The 26,661-nt window shown below is 31.7% G+C and overlaps 1 protein-coding gene across 2 annotated transcripts; it reads left to right on the top strand.

Annotated features, from left to right (window-relative positions):
* The first annotated feature begins 1,579 nt into the window (after nt 1-1,579).
* Nucleotides 1,580-25,785, top strand: LOC131847144 (sialin-like). 2 transcript variants are annotated; one of them, XM_059196614.1, is made up of 7 exons: nt 1,580-1,795; nt 19,721-19,847; nt 20,365-20,455; nt 22,317-22,559; nt 23,427-23,732; nt 24,055-24,576; nt 24,770-25,785. In XM_059196614.1, exons 1-7 carry the CDS (start codon nt 1,768-1,770, stop codon nt 25,007-25,009), a joined length of 1,557 nt encoding a protein of 518 aa, XP_059052597.1. In that variant the 5' UTR covers nt 1,580-1,767; the 3' UTR covers nt 25,010-25,785. The 2 variants fall into 2 exon arrangements, with proteins under 2 accessions (XP_059052597.1, XP_059052596.1); XM_059196613.1 differs by lacking the exon at nt 1,580-1,795 and adding an exon at nt 17,905-18,152.
* The last annotated feature ends 876 nt before the right edge of the window (nt 25,786-26,661 follow it).

The raw sequence follows: 26,661 nt of genomic DNA, 5'->3' as shown, positions 1-26,661 counted from the left end.
TATCTAGTAAGCTGTGTCTAATTTTTACATTAGAATAAGATAGCTACTTCAGTATAACATCGTATCATAATAATCAATAATAACATTGTTAATAATAATTCGGTATATACAATTAAATAAGTATGCATAATTAATTATGGTCATTTAAATAATTACTTTTATTTCATCAGAAATAACCTGCCGTGGGGATAGCGCCTAAAGCATTGTGAAATCAAAAGATTAGTGACTATCTGCAATTTAGTTATGAACATATTAAAGGTACATTCATTTTACAAATAAATGTAGGTAAGTAATGATGCCTTTATTTAACTATTTTCACATTCTATGAATGTACATCAGCTTGCTACAATAATAACAGGATTTACATAACTATTAGTTATTTGTTGAAGCAATAACTACGAAATTTATATACTTAGGTATACCTCATATTCAATATTAATTTTTATACAAATGCTTTGCAAACATATTTAATGTAGTTTCAGTTACGTTTTTCAGGTTAATTGTAATTAAAAAATTTTAAAATTCTCATGTTATACTCGTTCTTAAGTACCTACCTGTAATATTTTCTTACTTGATTTGCAATAGAAACGAGGTCCAAGACATATTTACATTTCGATAACTCCAAGATAGGTTGTAAAAAGTATTATAAATTAGGTTTGACGTTGAATTGGCTAAAATCGGTCTAAAATTCTAAAGTGTAGACAAAATGAATAATCTATTCAATTTTTTTCGTGTATAGAAAAATGTATTAACATTTATATTAAGAAGCAATGTGGCATGTTTTTATTAAAAAAATAGGTCATGCCCACAATAAAAATACGTATTCGTGTACGCTGGGGCGGGTCATTAGTTATGTATAGAAGACTAGATACAAACCTCTGTGTCGCGTATTTTATTTTCTAATTCTTAATAAAAGGTTTTGGTCTAAGATATATCACAAAATTATTATCTAAAATCTAAACAATGTCCAAATATTCATACAGTATAGATAATATATAAATAGTAATAATAATCCCCGGTAATAATAATAATAAAAATATTGTTAATGGTAATCGTAAGTACCTTTTAAGTCTCAAATATTTTTGAGTATGTAACAGGAGACCTAAAAAAAATAAGTAATAAGATTAAGTAGTGTAGGTAAATATTAATGTATAATTATAGGAAATATACCTATAATATGTGTTTAATAAGAACAAGTAAATAAAAAAAAAATAGTAATACACACACAGGATAATAATTTAATAATAACACAGACAAGATAACATAATATTAGGTACATATAAGGCGTAGGACGACGAAAGAAAGTGACAGATAATATATAATGTTTTCAATAAATATTTTTTAAGCTATGTTTTGAAATTACATTTAAAAAGTACATCTTTTAAATCACTCGGTAATTTATGAAATAGTTTTACAGAGCTATTAGGAGTACAGTGTTTTCCTCTTTTCTGAACGGAAATGCAATGATAACACCCCGTCAAACATCCCGTCACAAGGTGTTCACACGGTATGACAGTACGGCCACTCACCCACCAGACTTGGTTTGATCGCCGTCTGTATGATTCGCATTCGATGTGAAATACTTTGTTGAATCGCTTTTACCTGGGCTGTAGGCATATCGGCCCTAGGTACCGGCACCGGCGCGCACGTACATCGCGGACGATCTGCTCGTACGCAATCGTTTGAAACAAAATGATCACTTCGCAGTGAAAATTAATATAATCGTGACGAGAATAATAACAAACATTTTTTAAATATTATCTAAAAATGGCAGTGTTGTTTGTTAAGGTTTTTGGTGAGTATTTTATCAATTGTTCTGTACAAAGATACAAGTTCAGTATAAGTGGGTAGTAGTAGACTAAACTTTTTAAAATATTAATAAACTGGATTTTTTGGAACTGTTCTGTTTGTATATTAACTAATTAATCAATTATTATATATATCGCATCTAAATTGCCAAATTTAATGTTTTAATAATTATTATGAACAGAAGCGACATATTATCTAATAAAAAATCTATTTTTAAAGATGTCAGTCAATTTAATTTGATTCTTTATATTTTTTTTATTAGTGTATCAAAAATTGTACTGCAAAATTGATATTGAGGGTTACGTTCAGTTGTATTGTATTTACATAACATAGTGCGGGTATAATATAAATATAACATATATTGAGTAATAAGCTATTCGTAATTATTAACAGACTTATAATGAATAAATTTTAGAATTACAATTAATTTAATTTTTATTTTCTAAGTTTCTTGTACATCATACGAGAGGTTTTAGGTTTAGGTACCTACATCTAATTGCATTTCTTTCCTTTAGGACATGGAAAATATTATTGCGTGTGTGTAGATATCATTTATAACAGTTAGGTTTTTAATCTTTATTTGGTTTGTTTATTTTTCTGAATATTATTTCTTAGTATGAACGGTAGGTGTGTTCTATCTAAGTATTTTTTTCTATTTTGGTGCTATGGATTTTTAGTAATTATTAAATATCCATCTATTTATTTATTTTGACTAACTACAGCCTAATGGAGAAGGAATTCTTAAGGTAGGGGAAAATTATATAAAAAATTGACATACATTGGGTAGCTAAAAATATCCTAACTAGTTTTAAGAATATATGATTTCTTATTCATAAACCTCTAAAATTTATAAAAATGTCTTCAATGAAAACGACTTTAAACGCAAAGAACTTGACTGATCAAGGTCAGTAAAAAAATCAGGAAAATTGATTTAGTAGTTGGGAGAGATATAAAATCGAATTAATAGCCAGAAAAAGATTTTAAATTTTATTGAAACTTAGCTTTACGAAGGTTTCTTCAAGAATGAAAAAATAGCACAAAAATATTTTTCTATTAATCTTTGTTAAACTTACTTACTTAAAGTAAGTTATACTTTAAGTATGTAAACTCACGTAGACCGGGCTTGGTCGCCATTCTTAATAGTTATTTCAGAATTGTGCTTTACAGATATAAAACCACTTTAATTAAAATAGCTGTGTTTACTCTTTTGTTCAGTGGGACCTACATAATTATGGTTTAAAAAATTTAAAAGTCTATTGATTCACAACAAAATCTGACTTAATCCGAATAAAAATGGACCAACGTTGTATTATAAATAATGAGATATATACGGTAATAATAATATCGATTATAGTAGTACTAGACCTATCTAAAACTTATTGATTACAAACAAAATCATCAGAATCGGTATAGAAGGCTACATTGCGTTTGCATGGTATATTTGATGTACAAATTTTGGAGGCAGAGATAAAGAAAATTGAGTTTTCTCAATTTTAGTTAATGTAAAACAGAATATTAGAACATTATCTTGTGCAAAATTGTATTTCATCTACGTGGTTGTTACATAGCGATACATGTATCTCCACTTGTTTGCACGCTATTACAACTATTGCTATGGTAGTTAATAATGGAAATGTAACATTATTGCTACATCTTTAGATACAATGGAATAAATATTTACCTCTTTATTTGCTATATATGTAGAGTACACAGGTATATTTAGAAAAACATATTTAATTATAATAATAATGAAGGTACTTATAACAAATAAATGTTTTCTCTAAAATTATAAATATTTGAAAAATATAGCCTGATCAAAATTCCATTTTAAATATACATATTTTATAAGTCACATTATATTTTTAAAATGTTATTATAGAACTATATAGTTGTATACATTATCACCATTTACCATTACTCCATTCTTTCAAGTCGGCGGAGTATGTCATCTTCTTTCACTAATGGATATCGTTCGTTTTATGTGAGCTTATATACTCTCCTTTTTATATATTTTCTACACAGACCTAAGAAGGTTCTTATCGTATTTAATTTGTTTAACTAGTCTATCGGGTCTCATCAAATCTGTATTAGACCACAATATAACTTTCCATTATGTTGGAGCGATTCTCAAATCGATGTTTTAAAACAAGTAAACTGCGTAACTGAAACTTAATGAAACTTCATAAACATAAAACCCATTAAAAACATTGAGAATATCACAGTATCTATTAATGGCCTGTCCCGGGTTCGACCAGGTGAATATAACTTTGTGAGCTTTCTATATATATATTTTTAATACATTTTTAAACACGTAATATATACATTATATTTGACCTATATCATGTTAAAATACCTTACAAGCAATAAATTAATTTCTCAAATTGGTTCAGTGGTCCCGCAGTCTATTTTCCTCGTACAATTCTCTCTTTATAGTACCTACCGGTTAGATAATAAAAAGATATATTTTAGAAACCTATGTTTTAATTTGCCTCATTTTTCTTCCTCTCTTCTTTATGATAGGTAGGTGTATTTTATAATAAGGTTATATGAAAGAAGTCTTCGCTAACTATATATTTGGTTGGCCGGCCCTTTCGTGATATATTTGCCGGGTCCTTGAGTAATCTTGAATATGAGTTTGACGATATAACAAAGAAAAGCCATTTTAAATGACCAAATGTCTACGACTCTACCAGCAGTTTGATATTCTTGTACGTAACAAAATATTCAGGAACCGGTAAAAATAAATATTTAAGTATATAGTGAAGGTTGATATTTTACAACTACTGTATGTGAGTTTGTTCAACAAGCCGTGACGTTGTTACATACAAGCTGGTAGTCTCCGGTCAAAATACGTGAATATTTTTGGCAAAAAAATATTATATTATTATCGTAATGATGAGTCGTGTTAAATTTAATATTATTTGCTGTAAGTACAACAGTATACTATTCTATGGTTAAATTTAAAAGACAGATATTAAAATAAAATATAGAATTAGTCAGTTAGTTTAATTCGGGTTTCGAATATCAAAGGTCTAGGTTTCATATATATAAAAAAGAGCTGTCAGTTATATTATGTATTTATTTACCACATCTGTGTAAATATTATTTTCATGAATAACTAGAAATTCGTAAATAATTGCAGTCATTAAATAATCGAGTCACTAGTGATAGTTTTGCAGAAAGTGGAAATGGCATTCGGTGTAAATGACCAATGTTTGAGTAAATCAATCGATTAATTGGCACAGACATAGAAATTATGTCAACATTGACTCCAACGTCAAGATTTGTTGGCCGCGGCCGCAGTCGATGTTATCAAATACGTCTCGTTGTTTATTCTCGAATGAACGGAACACGGTCGATAAAAAAAAAATTGTAGTAGCCGTGCAATTGTAGACGTGATTTTATTGGATTCTTATCTCGTTCCAATTGCTAAAGGCTCTATGTTTGCAGAATTGAAATATACATTTTAATGAAATAAACTTTATATTTATCTTTTTAGACTTTCTCTGATGGAATTTATTAAGGTTTTTGATGATGCTTAAGTCGATCACGGGTGGAGAAGATAGTTGCTAATGAAGACTAGTGATCCCTTTGCTAGTTATATGCCTTATCCTCGCTATAGTACATTTGGAAAGGTGCACCTATATGCGATTAACTCTACGCGGAGCACCAGGAAAAGATGTAATGAGATCTGTCCATCGTGCCAAATTCATTTTACCAATTTACTTCCGGTGGTCGCGGGTTTGATTCCTTGTATAGTTGCATTTGTATTCATGAATATAAGTGTTTGTATTGGTTTATGTATATATAGATGTATTTACAGAAACAAAATTAAATGTTTCTATCAGTAATCTACTCATAATATAAGGTCTGCTAGGCTTTGACCAGATGGCGCAGTGTGATTAGTTCGGGGTTATTATTTTTAATAATTCATAATGGAATGGTGTCTCGCCTGCGCGAATGGATTACCCTGGCAGGGCTCATAGCATGATGAGATGAACATGAAAATGAAATGACGATGAAAATGACAAATTCACAAGGAATTTATCAAGATGGTTTCCGTGGAGGCTAACCTGACATGGTGTATTACTAGCAATGGGTTCTACAGTCCACATTACTAAAAAATCCCCTTTCCCCAACGGTCCTATGGTAGGTTTAAAAATATATATACCTACCTATGAAATATTTTCCTGAAGAAATTGCCATCGGAAATGGGTACAACGAATTTAGATGGGTAATACTTAGGACTCTACCTGCATTATAATTACAAATCTTTGATATCAACTTAGGTCATAAAGTAAAAGATAGGTATTGATTATTTATTATCATTATAAAATTAGCCTAACATTTTCATTTACAAACTAAGTAGTTATGAAAATAAAGTGCATGAGTTTATCCTCTAATATAGAGAAGCTGAATGGCTGTATTATTTTTAATACAAGTATAAATTTGTGAGTGACGTAACCTATATTCTAATAGTTGCACCGATATGATGAATTTTTGTTTACATATTTTAAACCGGTTGATAATTCAGTTCGGTAGATATGCTTTTCCTTGCAGGATGAAATCCGCCGGATAAGCCTATATTTCATATTCAAAAAAATGTGCTGCTACCTAAATGTCCTCACGGTAATTTCCCGACACTAAATAGATACAAATTACAGATTTTTATGTACTAAAATATAAATAATGTTATTATTTATCTCACACTTGGTGCGCAGTAAATTTTTTTTTAGTTTCGAGTTTCCGTTCTGTGAATTACAATGATTTAAAATAATGAGGAAATAGGTATTACAAATCAAAAATCTGAAATCATCTCAATATCAATTTAATTTGTTATTATAATATTATTTTATATCTGAGAGTACGTAAATATGTAGGTAACAAGTAGGTGGTTATTCATGTACATTAATTTGCCTGGTACCATTCTTTTATGTTCACATGTTAAATATTTATGTTATTAAATAGTTTTATCGATGTCACAAAAACAGATAGGTATATTATGTAAATCTCATTGGAATCGATGACGTGAATACAAACCCGTATTGTAGGTAGGTACTTATATAAAAACCTAAAAAACATTGTATTAATTTATACCTAGTGAATAAAGCCGTATTAATATTTAATACAAATGTTAAAAATCTTATTGTAACAAAATTATTTATGAAGTAATCTGGAAGAAAACTAGATCTATTACCTCTACTGTTGCAAATAATATGTATTTTATAAAAATAGGTTCAGAATTATCGCAACGTGATGTCGTGGTTATTTGTAGGTAACCGTATAATTAACAAGCGATATAACATAATTGCGAATGTAAGTGCGCTCATATAGGCGGATTTTTTTATATATGGTGTTTATAAAAATGAAGGAAGGTTTTATAAAATAATTAGGTACAATGTACTTAGTTGCATACATGAAAAGTTGCAGTAGATACCTACTTAATGAGCAAGGTCCAAAATAATGTAGGTATTATTATAGTTTCAAAAAGGAATTCATGTCTGGGCTATTGGCAATAATATCCTTCTTCACTCAATCTTATTATCATTTCTTTCATTCAATATAGTGTTATTTCCTTCTACAATAAGAAAGAGAAGGCCGATGGTTCGGCACAGTATAAAAGAATTGACATTGCCACCACTGAACAAAATTTATACTATTTAAAGCGAATGTAAAGATTAGTGGCTTTGTAGGTATTGGCGCATAGTAAAAAATACATACTATTGAAAATAGTAACTCATCTAACAATGTTTTTCTTTTTTATAAAAAAAGAAAATATTGTTAGAACAACTAATTCGTAATATTATTTCAACTCTGCTATTATTACCTATTAGAACTTGCATTTTAGCTTCGTTTTAATGCCATTTAGTATGAGAATACATTGAATACGTGTAGAGGAAGGATAATAGGTTATTTTTTTTAACTTTTAAAATTAATTATACAAGCGCAAAAAAACGTACGTCGTTCCTTTGTGGTATTAAAATTAAATTATATACCGGTTATATGTTGTCTCTAATAATATTATCTAGTCCACTACTTAGCTATATACGCAGTAATTTGTTGATAAGCAGAAGGAGTATTATTTACATTTTTAACGTCAAGACTATATGTTTCGGTGGGATCGTTGATAAATATTGTTTAGATAGAGCAGGTAAATATTTTGACTATATAAATTAATATAATATAAATAAAATAAATTATCAATTAAATCTGATAATAATTCAGTACTAAAATATGAGTACGAGTGTGTAAAATAAACATCATCATCATCATCATCATCGCAGCCCGGAAGACGTCCACTGCTGGACATAGGCCTCCCCCAAAGATCTCCACGACGATCGGTCCCGCGCTGCGCCGCGCATAAAAAATAAACATATTAAAAATTATTTAAAAAAAAGTTGTTTCTCACTTTAATAAAATAAGGAAATATTCAGGTATCTATTTTTAATGTAAAATATAGCATAAACTATTGCTCTTTCATGTGAGCGATCAACCGTTTATGTGGATAATGGAACAAACATTAAGTTGTACCACCGAGGTCACATTATGACCATAACATTGAATTGACAGAGTAATTGGTTCTTATTATTACAGTTCGTGGTGAATCCTAACGTGGTGATTGTGGTTTAATAAAATATTTCAGAAATCCTAACACCGTTATTTATATAATGAGAAAATAACAATATTTATAATTACCTACTATCGTAAAACGAGTATTTGTTATTGATATTATTGATAAAATTTAAGAAGCAGACGATATTAACTTTATTTAATTTTATTTACCTTGTAATACGATGATTCAGCTGATGTTAACGGAATATATTGGTTAGCCCTCTTTACTTATCATTTCTCAGCTGTACGATGATTTACCTATCTTCATACAGTTGGCATTTTTGTACTTAGTTAATAACACAGCACTAAGGTAATTTAAAATCATCAACTACTCAGAAACTACTCACTTGCCTAATATGTATTAGTGTACTAGTACAGTCTTCCTAAAATATATTCTCCAGAGTGATCGAGCATCATTAATATAGAACATTATATTTATTCAAATAATATATTCTGTAAAGTGGCCGCCCACCGGCAATCCGATTCTCGGACAGCGAGAGCGTGGAGTGTGATTCTACAACAATTGCAATCGACACTTTGAAACTTTCATAAATTCATTACGTAGCATATATGTACATATATGTCCTAAATGTCTTATACATATAGGAACATAAATATGTAGTAACGTAATAATTGTTGATGATCCTGCATTAATAAATTAAAAGACAACAAACAGCAATGAGTGTTTTTGTAGTTTGGTTACAGGCTTGTGAGACAATACTTATTCTAAACCAGCTTCAGGAATTATTGTAACTTGATTGTAATCTTCGCAATAACAGTTTAACAATTCTATTTGTAATCTAGAGGGTTCATGAGTGAAATTGACTAAAGTTTCAAAACTAGAAAGGTTTAAAAGAAACAGCATGGTGTGATTTTGCTCGACTATTTTCTAATTATAAAATTAGGAAATTTTAAAAACTACTGTGTAAATATATATAACTACAGTGCTGATGTAGGATAATGTAGGTGTATCTGTTACGTCATTTATTATTTGTTGTTGCCTTTGTAGTCCACCAAAAAGATCGCATTTATAGCTGTACATATTGTTGAGTTTGGTTGCATTATTGACGGCCCTGCCCTTTTGGACTTTATCACAAAAGAAAATTCAGAATGAAGCTTAAATAAATATCGATATGTATGATATATATGTATATATCAAATTAAAATTAATAATATAAGTATGTCAAGTCGTTTATACCTACCTGTTAATTTTGTTTACTCCTTCTATATATAGAAAACTAGCTGTACCCACGACTTCGTCCGCGTAAAATAGTGACCTTGAGCAAATAATAAAAAATATATATTAATAATCTAACCCAATAAAAAAGTTTCATCGTTCTAGCTTCAAAAATGAAATTTCCATACATAATTCCATACAATTCAATCAACAGCCAAAAACTAAGTTTTAAACTACTATCTTTAAAATGAAGATACTTCCATACATACCATACATACATTACATCTCCCCTTTCAACCCCTTATAACCCTTTTTCTTGTTTTTTTTAATGCTACTTATATTAGTGTCATCATGTACCAATGATAAGATGTCGCTATACTGTAACCATTTATGGCTGAGTCCTGTGGCGGTAGGTACTGATATTTTCTCAACAGCCTAAAATATGGGTTTCAAGTTTCTAGCTTTAAAAAATGACAATACATACATACAGCATTTTAACTCCCCTTTTGACCCTTACAACCCATTTTCGTTAATTATATTTAATCAATACGCAAAAAAATAAGATTGAAGCTTAAACTTTTAAAATATTCCTCTTTCAGTCTCTTATAACCCTTTTTAGCATTAAAAAGTAACCTATGTCCTATCTCAAGATCTAGACTTTAAATTTCATTTAAATCAGTTCAGAAGTTTTGGCTTTTAAGACAGACAGACAGAGTCACTTTCACTTTCATAATATTAGTAAGGTATTTATTAAATAAACTGACCCAAAAAAGCGTAAGAAAAAAGCTTCATCGTTCTAGCTTCAAATATGACGAATTTCCATAAAAACTTTTATCTGCTATTTTATTTTACCCCTTGAATGGTGATAATGTGATATTTACAAATTTAAATGTCATATTTATTTATATTTAATAAGCAGCTTAAACATTTCTTTAAATTCTTTTGAAAATTGGTGGTCCAGTTGGCCAATAACATAATAAAATTTTGTTAAATCAAAATAATAGATGTGATATTCTAAATTGCAAACTATCCCTCTACTTGCGCGAACCATATCTCTGACTCTACTGGCCAGAATGGAGAAACGCGTATTCCGAACCTGAATAGCTCGGATGGAACGGTAGATGTTGTTTCTTCCAAGGAAATGTTGTTCATATGTATTGACAACATTTTTAATATTATATGTTGTTTTATTCTTCAAAAATATTAATAATATGTTCTTACGCTCTTGTCCAAGAGCAGGGTCATCAGTTATAGGCTATACCAGGATTATATTTATGTATTTATAAAATAAAATTGCAGAGCAAACGTTTATTCATTTAAATTCATAAGGAGACAACGGATTGACAATAATCAGTTGCGCGCGCAACATATATGTGCGCGCGCTTATACAAATGACATATATGTTTATTTATGACATATGAGCGTTAATAAGTCGCATATCTAGTACAATACTGGTCATCATCATCATCATCATCATCATCATCTGCTTCATCCTTATCCCATTTATTTGGGGTCGGCGTAATATGTTTTTCGTTTCCATTCATCCCTGTTCGCAGTCATCGCGTTATTTACTTCCTTTCTTACCATATCATCTTTCACACAGTCCATCCATCTCTTTTTTGGCCTTCCTCTGCCCTTATAACCATCCACATTCATTTGTAACATCTTTCTTAAAATCTAGTACAATACTGGTGTAATTCAGAAATTAAAAATTTTTGAAAATAGACTTAATAACACAATTATAAAGTAGACTTTCCAAAATATCAATTTTTTTAATTAAGCCATTATTATAATAAGTGTGTATTCAACCGCATAAAGATAACCTTGCATTACCATTTTCAACCCCTTACAACCCTTTTTTCGCATTAAAAAGTAGCCTATGTCCTTCCTCGGCGTCTAGACTATATGGGTACCAAATTTCATTTAAATCAGTTCAGTAGTTTTGGCGTGAAAGCGAGACAGACAGACAGACAGACAGACAGAGTTACTTTCGCATTTATAATATTAGTAAGGATAAAAAGAAAACAGTTAAATAAATATCTGTGTTTAACTGGTTTTCTACAAGGAAATAAAATTCCTGTTTGAGAACCCAGTTATGAAATGGGAATTTCCTTGCAGGAAAATGAATACACAATTAGTTTTCTCTGAGGAATAAGCCATGCACTAACTCAATACCATTTATATATGTACCTTAATGAATAAAATAATAATGTGACTGTAACTATAACATATGACTATAAAGAAAATAAATTCACTAATGTTCTGAATATATAAGGCATCCATCTATAAAATAGAGACCATTAAGAAGTTATTTAGTAGCCGTATTGATGCGTTCTAAATGTGGTGTGTGTTGTTGTTGTAGTTGAACCATCAACTTCGTACGTGTGTTTTAATGAAAAATATGACACTATCTTTAAACACAAACAACTATACATCAATCTGTCAATTGTACCTGTATTATTCAATATATTTTTATACCGTGATTTTTTTACACCACATTTTTTATAGTTTCCTTGTTTATAAAAAACGTTTACAATTACAACAACAAAAGAAAAAGGCAAATAGCCGAAGCCGTTCTGAAGTAATGCACTTAGATACGAGTATATTTGACAATACAATTCAGCATAACGAGGAACAGATTTACCTATACCTTAACAAAAATACATTTGGTTTTATATAGATAGACAGTCCGGAATCTGTCTGTGAAGGCTTTGACGGCATTTGAACTACCTGCTCCTTCTTGGTTGTTAACGTTGTACTACAGTCCTACATAGTGGTCCAATTAGATTTATTTATTTATTCTTCTGTACACAAAACTGTACATGGACTTAATGCCTAATGGCATTCTCTAGCAGTCAACATTCCACTCAGCATATAGTAGATACATATAGATTTTTATATCTTGAATAGAAGACTTCGTAATACTCGAAGATCAGCTAAGATCATGATGTTAAAGAGATTTCGTCAAGAGGTTTTCTCGAAGGTTAAATAGAATATATTTAATCTCAGAATAATATTCTAGTACATAATATCTACTCCTTTATTTTAAAACTTTTTATTGTTTAGCTACACTATATCTACTGTAAGTTATATACCATTTATATAGTGTACCGCATATTATACTAATTTTAGGTGTACCTTGATATATGTATATAAATTATGTATAATGTTTTTATAAAATTAATGTATTTGAACTATAAACTTGTCTTTTTTTATTAAAATATGATGGTGTTTTAGTACTTAGCTATCGAGGAGCTATTTTAGCAATGTTAATTGAGAAATTGGTCTTAATTAGATATTACATTACTTTTGTTTAAATGAACACGTAAGTAACATAATTACCTATTTGTGTATGTATGAAAGTAGCACGAGTATCTAATCATGACAAGAAATTACACAGTATATAGTTAATGTAAAAGACCATTACAATACACATAGATTACTAATTATCTGGATTACAAAAAACAAACGCAACATTGGCTGACATTACAAATTGATTTATATTACTGTATAAGTAAATTTCTAAGGAGTGTAAAAGACTGATCTTTTAAAATGGTGATTAGGTAAATCTCAGATATTTCTTCAGAGGTTTAATTAGATTGCAATTGTTAGCAATTCTTCAAAACAGATTGACAGTTTCGCGATGACAGATGTACTACTTGATGGCGTGAGTTGCAAACCGGGTAACTATGCCTATTAAAATGCTAAACGGATCTTACATAAATTGGTATTTACCTAACGAGGTCAGGTATAATATTTACTTATTACTGGTGGTAGAGTTAAACATAGGTATAATGTGTATTCCCATAAAAGTACTAACATTTCACTTATTTCTGTTTGAAGTATAAATTTGGAATTGTATTTGACCTATTGGACATACTAATGTAATTCATCATCATCATCATCATCTCAGCCCGGAAGACGTCCACTGCTGGACATAGGCCTCCCCCAAAGATCTCCACGACGATCGGTCCTGCGCTGATCGCATCCAATGCCTTCTAGCGATCTTGACCAGATCGTCGGTCCACCTTGCTGGAGGCCTTCCCACGCTGCGTCTTTCAGTCCGTGGTCGCCACTCGAGGACTTTACTGGCCCAACGGTCATCTGTCCTACGAGCTTTGTGCCCTGCCCAACTGGATAGTTTGCCCTAAGTATACGTAGTGATCGACAAGTTCGAGTGTAGAATCCCCGATTTTTACGGGAGCAGGAGGCGACATGGGCGTTTGACATAATTTTCGTCTTGTCCATGTTCATCTTAAGACCTACTCCTTGTGAGATTCTACTGAGGTCTTCAAGCATTTTGCTAAGGACTTCCAGGGTCTCAGCCATGACCACGATATCGTCGGCAAATCGAAGGTCATTGATGTACTCGCCGTTAATGTTGATGCCCTGCCCGCTCCATTCCAGAAACTTGAAGACATCTTCCAACGCAGCGGTAAACAGCTTTGGCGATATGACATCGCCTTGCCTGACACCTCGCTGCAGTTGGATAGGCTTCAAATTCTGGTCGTGGAGGCGAACTGACATAGTGGCGTTTTTATACAAACTCAAAAAAAATTTCAACGCTTCGATATATCGATAATCAATTTGGCACCGCTGGAGAGACTGCAGCACAGCCCACGTCTCGATCGAATCAAAGGCTTTTTCATAGTCCACAAACGCCAAGCAAAGTGGTAGGTTGTATTCTTCGGTCTTATGAATTACCTGCCGCAGCGTATGAATGTGGTCTATGGTACGGTATTTCGAAGCCTTTTCGGAACCCGGCTTGTTCGGGAGGCTGGAAGTCGTCAAACCTGCGCGCGAGACTTTTCGTGATGACTCTCGAAAACAACTTAGCTCAAACTAACATGGCTCAGTGTAACACTGCATCGGTCTGAAATTCTTCAGAAGCGATTTGTCTCCCTTCTTGAAGAACAGAACCACCACACCCCTTTGCCATGCTTGAGGCGTTCTGCCCTCGAGGATAATGGAGTTGAATAGCTTCTGGAGGATTCGTAAAACAGGTCTACCTCCAGTCTTCAGAAGCTCAGCAGTAACTCTAGTTGTTTTTAAGTTGTTTAAGAACCATACCAATCTCGTACAGGCTGACGTCCGGGATATCTTCGGTATAGTGTCGGGTTAATTTGGCTCTAGGGTCTTTCGCCGTGTTCTTAACAGGTGCCCGTGTAGTCGTGTATAACTGTCCATAGAACTTCTCAATTTCCCTCAAAATTTCGGGTTTAGACGATACGATCCTGCCGTCATTCGTCTTAAGTCGCGTCAGCTGGCTCTCTCCGGCAGCCAGATCCCTGTTAAAGACTTTTGAGCCCTTGTTTTTCTCAATAGCCTCCTTTACACAATTTGTGTTAAAGTGGCGCAAGTCACGAGTCAAGGACTTAGAGATCTGCCTGCTAAGTTGCCGATACTGGGAAGCGTCAGTCGGAGACTGCAGGACCATACTTCGCCTTTCATCCATCAGTTTGAGGGTAGAGATAGATATTTTTCCGGTTCTTTCTGCGCGGCGGGTTTTGAAGTGCTTAGACCCAGCCGCACGGACAGTTTCCACGAACCTGTACCACGAACGTGGACGATTATAACAATCGTCAACGTCAATGCAGTCACCAAGGCATTCGAAACGGTTTTGCAATTCTAGCTGAAAGCTTTCGGGGTTTTGGATCTGTATAGGTGTAGGGCGGAGCGTAGATTTCATCAGTCGGGATCGTTCGAGTATCAGATTCAGATTCAATGTGCCTCTTACCATCCAGTGATCGCTTCCAATTTTGACGGCATTGATCACAGAGACATCATTGAAAATCTGTCTTCTCGTTGACAAGATGAAATCTATCTCGTTTTTTGTGACACCATCGAGGCTAATCTACGTCCATTTCCGGTGTTCCGGCTTCCTGAAGAAGGAGTTCATCATAAAGAGGCTCTCCTTCTTCATGAAGTCGGTCAGCATTTGACCACGGAAGTTCCGATCACCGATACCAAATTGCCCCACTCTCAGCTCATCACCGCTTCGTTTGCCCAATTTTGCGTTAAATTCCCCCATGATAACGTTAAAATGAGTCTTTGTACTATGTGGACGAGGAACCCGACACCGCCTTGGGACAGTTAATCGCCCTCCCGGAAGTAAAGCAGATTGCCGGATTTCAGGACTATCGAGTCCTCCCCCTTTCTTCGGACTTCAGATAATCCCACGACATGCCAGTGCAATCTGCTCAACTTTTCCTCCAGTTCAGTTAACTTTTCGTCGGTCCGCAGTGTTTGAACGTTGTATATTGCCAGGGCCAGTGGTCGTCGTTTGTGGTAGCCTGGTCTTACCCGGAGATTCTTCGCACCCCCTGCCCCGTCGTTTCCATGACCGCTACCATGGTCAAGACTAGCGGGGCCGCCGGGGACTGGGGGCCGGGGCCTTGGGTGTATATCCATTTGGGGGGATATTGCCATAATCGCCACGCTTGGCATGCGAGTTGGCGATCGCAGTGTGATGGTAGTTACTCAGTAAACGCTGCTGCCCGTCCACTGGTCGATGAATCCCTTAGTCGCCTTTTACGACACCCACGGGAAGAGAGGGGGTGGTGCTAACAGGTGGGCGACACCACACGCACAACGTAATTATCAGTCTTAATAATAAAAAAAAGCGTTACATTCAAGTATGTAGACCCACTGCTAACTTTAGCACTTGTACAGGTGGATCGCCAGTTGGTTTGCTATACTTACACTTTTGCTATTATACACGAATACAACTAGTAACAATAAATACAAATACATTAATATTTTGAATTATGATTAAATAACTGACACACATAGCACTTTTGATGCGCAAGGATTCCGACAGTTGTAACATCTCAGTAATAAAATAATTTTTATTTAAAGATAAACCAAGAGATTGCAACTTTAATTACGTACAGCTTGAAACATGATGAAATTATAAGAATTTTATATAATAATTTTGTGCTAGTACATAATGTTTTAGTGTTGCCTATGTTAATATCAACACAAAATAGAAACTAGTTAATGTATTAATATCGTATAAATATTAATCTTGTCTCTGTCAACTATCTTATTTATATAGCACTGCAAATAAGTCTCTATTTCAAATAACTCTATGCAATAAAACCGTCACATAACATACTTAAAATGTGTCCTATTGTGCGGAGTCATAATTAATTAACGAGGTTCGTGCTTATATGCGCTTCGGTGATTCACATAATGTTAAATAACTCGTCACAATATACTTTTCGAGACGTCGCCGTCGGCGTCCGATGCATTAAACTAGCGTAAAACGCTTTTTCAAAGGTCATTTGACTAAGTCGTCTAACAAGTTGCTTTCTGAAAATTTACAAAGGCTAATAATTTAAATACAATTATTAAGAATTCGTAACTCATGGTACATAACGCAAGATGAGTTAGATTGAGATAGATTAGTAATCTAGCCTTATATATCTATATATGGAGGTATACTATTTATTTGATTTGTTTTACCTCTTAGCTCACGGCGTGATCACGGGAACGAAAATCATCCGATTCCCCGCACTTGCTGAGAGAAGTCTAGTCTGTCTGAGTGACAGCACTCAAATCATAATCATATGTAAATAATCGAAGCATACGTACAATTGTACATTGTATCATATCAAGAAGTTGTATTGTACTGTTAACACAACGCGATTAATATTCTAGTAATTTATAAGAACCTTTAGTTACTGTTCTGGTAGGACATCTGACTTGAATATCGTATAAATATATTATGTAGGATAGTAGAAACACATAGAGAGAACCTTCTTAATTTCCAGGACAGTGCTTTCTTTTCTTTAAGCGTGTTTAGCGGTTATGATGGAGCCACTATTAATTATATTTGTCTTCGTAATGATTAATCCAAGTGATTTACATTATGCATATTAAGTAGAGATATTTACCGATGGGACCCCCTATATACATAACAGGGATTCGACCCGAATGGCAGGCAATTATTCTAGAAACCGACCACAAGTAGGGAACAATGTAAACAATGCCGCATGGTGTAAACAATATCGCCCTATATGTACAGCTAAAATATATGCCTGTATACTTATTGGCTCAGAGTAATATTCTCAGAACTTTATATTTCGTCTGATGAAGCACATTTATGTTTTCTCTCTATAGTCTGTGATAGTACTAAGTCTGTTATATACATAATACCTACATCACAAAAAATAAAAATGTAGATACGAGTACCAACCTATTTTGAATCTACGTATACCTACGGGACATACATAGACTATTTCGTTTATGGAATAAACTAAATAGTCTATGCTATTTATAAGTTACAAATGAATTGTCAATATTTTAAATCAATAAAGGTATTATACTTATATGTAATATAAAATGGTGGTCAAATAGGTTGCTTTTTACTCCCACACTTCCGTTTATTTTGGATAACGTAAACATACAAAGAAATGTACTGGGTTGACAATATATTTACAAAATATCCATACTAATATATTTAACAAAAAAATAATACATTACTTTTGAAATGGTGGATGTTAATTGATGATAATGCATTTTGAATTACATACGAAACGTTTTGTAGTTGGTTAGTTTTTATTTCGTATATAATGTACTTTTGTAGTTACTTCGTTCGTAATTTATTACTACATTATTTTACTTGAGTTTGTATTTATGTTTATATTCCATATTCATATCCTCTATTTTTTTGATAGGGTGATACAAATCATTATAAAGATTGGGCGAGATGTTAACAATAAACGTATGAAAGATTGATATTTAGTATAATATGCTTTTTATTTTCCAAACAATTTTCTTTGTCTACATAGCGAACCTCGCGTACAGAGCATGTTTTGTACATTGAGTCTGGAGTAGTGTTTATTTACATTATAGAATAAAGAAAAGTGAATATTTTATTTTACCTGGGCACAATCCACTTAAACAAATTATGACTAATTTACACATAAATATGCATCATAACCTGATTTTCATGTTTCGGTACAGGTCGTCTACGTTACATATACCTACTAAGCAGGTAGGTACTAAAAATTATACGATAGGTATACTTTTAGGAAATACCCACCTGTTTCTTAATAAACACTCTCTTTCCTGCTTTATAAACTACAAATACCGTCTATCTGAATGAATTAAATTATCAGTATACTAGACATATGAATATCTAGTATACAGATATTTTAAATTAGTATTATCTAAGACGTAGATGATACTAATTTTCCGTGATCACTACAAATATATATATATATATTACATAAATAGATGGCGTTGTGCGATTTATTCTGACTTTTTAATATTATTGGTTATTATTTTATGACCATTCACTCTATCCTTATCTAATATTAATATTTACACTGACGTGATTTAATGCAATATATGATATTTTTAGTTAATAATCAATAAAGCAGTATGTTAATTGATACTTATTACAGATATTAAAAACTTATTGTACAGTTAAAAGACAGCTGTACCAGTAACCTAATCCAAATAATTCGGCACGGTGTTTATTTTGCATGTAGTTGGAGATTACGGTTAATGAATACAATTTATTAATATAAAATTGATTGATACAAGCGAAGGCTAGCGTTTTGCTCATTATCGTTGTATTACTTTTCTTCTTATTATAACTTTGTACTATAGTTCGAGATACTATTTCACTTTCCGTAGGTATATCCGGGTTGGATCTCTACTTATACTAGTACCTATTCATGAGCAAACGTGACATTTTCGACTGTTTTTTTTTCTATTTTTGACTATACCAAACTTTTGTCATGAATATTATATACCTATATTATATGCATTTATTTGATTGTGTGAATTTACTTAGGATAACAAACTGTACATATATTGAGATATTGCATTTGGCACTAAAAGTATTATACAGAATGAAATTTATTATAATAGTAGAATACGATATAATTTACAAATTTTTCAATAATCAATCTATTATAGATTTCAGTTATATTTTTATACATGCTTATAGGTATGTAATATTAACTTATGTGAGCTATATCGATTCCTTCTCCTTACACTGCGCCACGCCTTAAGGCACGGAAGTAGGTAGATATAAATTCCATGTACATATGTAGAAAATTCTCTAACTAGTAGGTACATCTAATTAATGCGTGTTTTGTTTTCCAGATGCGATCCCCGTCAGGTTCAACCTGTGGATAATGTTATTCACGAGTTGTTGGATAATTTACATGCTTCGAGTCAACATGAGTCTAAATCTTATTGCCATGGTTCCGCGTCCTCCCAAAAATCACACGTAAATATTATCTTTAGAGTTATCAGCAAATTATATAACCTGAGAGAATCTTGATATGTATTAGTGGAAATGGACAACATATTGTGTATAATGATAATGGAATATTGATGATGATGACTTAAAATAACACAGTATATAAGCTGAAATAGTTTTATAATACCAAACTATGATTTTAATGTGGATATATACTTATGTACCTACTGTAAAAATAGTCGTACCACGGTCGCAAGATATACTAAATGTATTTCATCTAGTCACTTTTTGTTTGTTACCAAACAAAAACGACGTTTTCCGCAATGATGATTATGGGAGTGAAATATGATTGTTTCTAAGAGGCAATATTAGATAATTTATCATTGGATAAAAACGTTCGAGTAAAAAAAAGTGTATAAGTACATGGATAGTTTAGCTGTTGGTATTTTGATAATAATGGTCGTATAGTATTTTATTATATATCATGATTAAAATTAGTCACGCAATTGACTGGCGTATCTAATATGTTTACGTGTTTTATCAGGATACAATCTCAGTGTGAGCCGAGAGACGATGTCACAAACGAGACACTACACCATGTGGATATTACTGATATTAGGGAAGCACCCAGGCAGGTACGAAAAGTATTGCATTTAGATTTTTACGTACCATCCACGATCCCATTGCTAAACATGATATATACATATAAATAACATATAAAATACAAAGATATAAGTATAATATCGTCTAAGTTAATTAAACTGTTCGACATATATCATTATTTTTCAACCAACTTTGTTTAGTAGGTAGATTACCAATGAATATTTGTAATTAGTAGAAATATACGCCATTAATGTGTATACGGTATATTTTTATTTATGTTAGTAAGATTTCTTAGTAAATAAATAATTATAATATCCTGTCTGTGCGTTTGTCCTGGACCATTCTTATACTTGTAGGACCTTCTAGTCCCAAGCTAAGCGTTTGTGTTATGGGTACTAGACATATCTTTTAAATACATACATAAATAATATAAATAGAAAATAGTCATGATCGATATAAACTGTCATATATACTGAATACAAATGTTTGCACCCGCGACCATCGGAAGTAAAGCGCTGTACTAAACCACTAGACCACCGAGGCATCAAAAACTCACTGTGGCGTTTAAAGTGCCTATCTGGTTTAAATGTAATTTACACTGATGTATTGTAAGAAAACACCAGTAACTTGATTTGTTTATTAATATTTTAATTAATTGTTCAATTTCAATCTGTTCATAAACAAAAAAGGTATGTTGTCTTGCCTATTGATATTCTAAATACCACAAGTGAAGTCGTGAACATAGCCAGGCTAGGTATCCAGTTAATAGAAAAGTGTTATGGCGTGGAATAGAAATAGTGTAATGGATATATATCATAACTATGTTGAAATAGTTCAGTATTTATATATTGATTATTTTTTAATAAAACATCTTTGTAGGCATGTTTTCATTACTGAGGAACTTACTGGCTGGGTTGACCAACTCTTATAATAAATTATTCGGGATTTCTTAGACAAAATAATCAGGAAACAAATCGAGAATTCAGAGAAATTGGCTTTAACATTTCATTTTAAGCTGAACTGGTATTCTCACTATTTTATTACTATTCATGAGTTAGGTTCTGCATACTCAGTACCTACTTTCGACTGGCCAAATGACACGTGTCGCAATGTGGGCGCGACCAGAGATGAACATGGTGGAAACGTGAATTAAAATATATACATATATATGTTCAAAATCAGGACAGTTGGTAACCTTACTACTTACCGCATCACATATAATAATTATACGAGCATATTTTGAGAGCCAGCTGTTACCGGTTTCTCTATTTTTTGTTATTGATCTAGATTAATTAAACATACTATTGTCAATTCGAAAATAGTTTTGTAGTATAACTAGAATCATAGGTAGGTATCTTAAATATAATAAATAGATTACTATGTTTTGTTAACTGAACTGAAAGGAAAATATAATACATATGAGTGTATAGTATAATATTTTATTCATTTATAAAGTATTAAGAATCTGCGAAAAATATTATTTTGATAATCTTATAGTTAATTTACACCAATTAAATATAAACATGCATCTTAATATAAACTGGTATCAACTTATCTGCATCTAAGATGTTTCATGTTCTGCTAGCATTTAATTATCAAAAATAAATAATTTCATACAAAAACTACATATCTGCACATAATCACATAATACTAGTGTATCAAATATCAATATCAATATCAAAGAATATTGTGACTGAAGCAGCTACTGCTGTTTTCAAAGCCTATTTACAAAAGAATATCTCTATTATTAACGATGTTTTTGTACGAACACGTTAATTCCACTAGCAGTAGGTACACCCATTCTAAGGGATCTTTTTGGTTTGCTTTAGATATCTCAATTCCATCCCCACATATAAGAGAATATTGTTGTACTATATCCTATTAACATTTTAGGTCCCTGATGGAACGACCTTTGATTGGTCCACTAATCAGCAAGCTTTGATTCTCGGATCGTATTTTTGGTCATACCCTGTGACGTCGCTAATTGGTGGAATGGCTGCCGAAAGGTGGGGCCCTCGATATGTAGTGCTTCTAAGCACAGCAGCCAGTGGTGTACTCACAGCACTCAGTCCTATTGCCGCCACAATAAATGACGTGGCCCTCGTAGTAGTGAGATTCTTTCTTGGCCTCGCTGGGGTAAGTTAGATTTGTTTTAATATTTGACCATATTACATCATGTTACTTCATATAGATTCGCCAAATGTTACATCCTCTTAACACGAACATTGGAGTTTGTTATGTGTTTAATTTTAGGATTCTCTAGTGATACTTTACAATGTTATAACTCAGGTTTGTAGTTATAACCAAAAATTGATTATACTATGAGGATAGTTAGAGTTACTGTGTACGAGTAGTTTATATATATTTCAAACAATATTTGAACTTAACTAGACAGGTAGGAACCTATTGCTTCCTCTATCTCGAAAGTCTACCTCTTATCTCTTTTAATTATATTATTAGCATTAGTTGAAACTTCTTAATAATATTAAAACTGTATCACAGCTTCGTGAATGGATAAATTGATCTAATTTATCAATACATGAATATATTAATTAACAACGGAACCCTAGCAGTTTAAGTTAGATTTGATTCTACTGTTGACATTTTGTGTCTTCTCGACAGTAATTGATATTTTGAATTTGAGTGTGAAATAAAGTAAACATTATATATATCAACAAGTCTATCTAACAAATCGAAGTTCAGATAATTAATAAGATATTCAGTAAAAAATTAGACACAAAAAATATATAAATTACATATTATTATATTAAATATACAAAATACAAAATAATAATACATAAAAGTAATAAATAGAAAGATTTTTATAACGTATTTCTTTGTTTATTTAATGGACTGTTATTTCGATAAATATAGGGGTCAAAATTGTTTATTAAATATTTCAAGTATAAATAAACTGGTATTGATATAAGTACTCCGTCCCCATACACACATTGTTAATTTAAACAATTTGACTAATATGATAATATCTGAATATCGTTGCAGGGTTTTGTGTATCCAGCATTACATGTACTTGTAGCACGATGGGCTCCACCAGCAGAAAAGGGGAAATTCGTAAGCGCCATGATGGGTGGAACCCTAGGAACAGTGGTAACTTGGTCGTTAGCTGGACCACTTATCGAGAAATTTGGATGGGCATCAGCTTTCTATGTGCCAGCAGTAATTACATTTGCGTGGTGTTTCCTGTGGTGGTATCTCGTTGCGGACGCTCCTATAGAACATCCCAGGATTTCGGATACAGAAAGGAAATATATATTAGACGCCCTTGGAGATAAAATTCAAAAATCGAAGGTAAGTTAAATTTACCAAATCTGTATTATGTGCGGCTAAGGGTATAATATATTATAATAAGCTTACCATACCATCGACAATACCAATAATAATATTATGTTTCTTTCAAAATCATTATCATCAGATCATCTATTTTTATGTGCGATCTTTAAAATTACGGTTCCTCTTAAAAGTGTATTTATTACGTTAGTATTAATCACTAAGGAATCACAATATTTTTTTTTTTACCTAGTGAAAGTAAATTCTCATATTTATTGTTCCTTATTATTACGTACTGATTACCGATAGCGAGGTAGTGTAAAACTTGATATTCTGTTTTCAGGGTCTACCGCCATTCAAGAGTATTTTAACGTCAGTTCCATTCTTAGCAATGGTGTTTATACATTATGGAAACCTTTGGGGACTATATTTTATTATGACGGTGGGACCAAAATTTGTCTCCAGTGTATTAGGTTTCGAATTATCTGCTGCCGGTGTAATATCAGCTCTACCTTATCTGGCTAGAATGTTCTTAGCAGCTATTTTTGGAGTTATTGGTGACTGTATACTATCACGAAATATGATGACTACTACTACCATCAGGAAATTCTTTTGTCTATTCTCTCATATTATACCCGGGATATTATTGGTCCTGCTAGTATACGCTGGATGTTCTACAGCACTCTCTGTATCTCTGATAACAATGTCAATGGGCTTCAATGGAGCAGCGACGCTAACAAACTTACAGAACCATCAAGATCTCGCTCCAAATTATGCAGGAACATTATATGGGATAGCTAATTTTGTAGGCAGTACAGCTGGATTCTTTACACCTATGATTACAGCTTACTTTACCAGAAATGGGGTAAGTCAGCATTAAAATTTCTAATTTATAGATATATATTACACTTTAGTTACATGTAAGCTCACATTAAAGTTTAACTACTGAGATATCACTATGTTACTTATAATATGATATAAAAGACGAACATTATTGTTTTAATAAAGTGTTGCACCGATAATACATTTGTCGATATTAATTATGACTTATTTTTCAGAACTCTTTTGAGCAATGGAGGCCGGTATTTTTCATAGGTGCATCCGTATATGTGGTATCGGCCATATTTTTTATACTTTTTGGAACAGGAAATATACAACAATGGAATTTTCCAAATGAAATCGCTGACAGTAAAGAGGATAAAGAAAAAAATGGGGACCTCAAACATATGAAGACCTCTGCTACAAAAAATGGTGATGGTAAGGATGATAAGGAAACTTCACTAAATGTAAATAGTTAGGTAAATAATTATGTGTTTCCAACTATCAAAATCTGAAGAAATGACAAGATTGTATATGTATAGAAATTATGTTGACTGAAACTACTAAATTAATTATGTGTAAGAATTTTAGTTAGTGACCAATATAATAACAGTAATAGTAATAGTACCTAATACAACTATTCTATCCAGGACTTAATTTTGATATAGTAGGTTATAAGTATTATTGGCGTGTGGATGATGATATAATTATCACAAATTTATAAAAATGATTAATAAAAATGTTTGTTCATGTGATTATTTATATAATTCGAAAGACATTCTGCAACTAAATTCTAAACCTTAATTAGTATGTAATTGCTAATAGCTTAGCAATTACATTTAGCTCATTAATTTGTATCTAATTTAAACATTTATTAGCATATAAATTGATATAATAAAATTTCAATCACAATAAATGTTATTAATTATTGTTATAAAACATTCTTATTTTCTGTGATGTTTATTACCAAATCTAATTTTACCTATTTTAAGTTTAGTATTTTATTTAGCTTGCACTATTTAATATGCCTGCTAAAATATTTATTTATTTAATTGATTTGTTTAATTTGAGATAGTTTGCAGAGAGAATAGCGGGTATTAACAGTCGTGGTTTCCTCATTTACGTATCGCATTTCACCATTGCAAAAGAAATATCAATGTTATAGAATATTACAAATGATATAGATTCCTAATATAATAAAAGATTGCTTTCTCAATCAATTGTGTTGATAATCTGGAAAAATTATATCAATGTAGGCAGTTTTCAGATTTCGATAAGTTCGTGATGCAACTTTTTATAATTAATTCATATTATTTTGTATAAATAATATATTTTCATAACTACCATTCCATTCCATACCTACCTTTTTAATGGAATAAATTATAATATTGACAATTCATTTGACAAATAAAACGCCAATATTCAAAATTTTGCCGATTTTTCCTTATTTGGATAATTTGACATAATATTTGATAATTTCACATGCTATTGAATGATGCTACTGAATGATTGCACAATGATATTTGAAATTCACTATCTTGATAAAAACATTTTCTCTCCTGTAGGGTAGGTAATATCTACACTTAAAAAATATTATTATTATATACTCTCTTGTTATGGTTAATAAGAATAGTACCAAGATTATTATCATTTATTATTCAATAATTCAAATTTAATGTAAACAAAGTAGGTCAATACAATAATGAAATTCTATGAAGTATTTATTGGATTTTACTTATATTACTTCTAATACCATATGTCAGGGTGAATAAACTTGAGTATTGAGGAAAACATATCAAAAAACGTTTTACTTACAGCTCTATCCGGGTCTTTTTTTGTAATAATAAATTAATTATTATATATTATGACTTAAGTATCTTTGTTTCGAATTATATGAATATTGCAAATTTTTGTTAGGTACCTACTTGTCAGTACGTTTTCGAATATGCATCGTACATTATTCGACGTAGGTACCTAGAGTAGAATTATTATTATTGTGTAGATTGTATTATTATTGTAAAACAAACAAATTTAAGAATGGTACGTATCTAGTATTGATTAATTTTATATATAGACTTACTAATGAATTTATTGATAGCCCGTGGTCAATGAAATTTTTTATTTATTCTGT

Source organism: Achroia grisella, unplaced genomic scaffold (genome assembly GCF_030625045.1).
Source record: "Achroia grisella isolate CSIRO2021 unplaced genomic scaffold, CSIRO_AGI_Agris_v1 utg516, whole genome shotgun sequence".
Classification (NCBI taxonomy): Eukaryota; Metazoa; Arthropoda; class Insecta; order Lepidoptera; family Pyralidae; genus Achroia; species Achroia grisella.
Note: the sequence above shows the minus strand (reverse complement) of the source record. Positions and strands in the feature narration are given on the sequence as shown.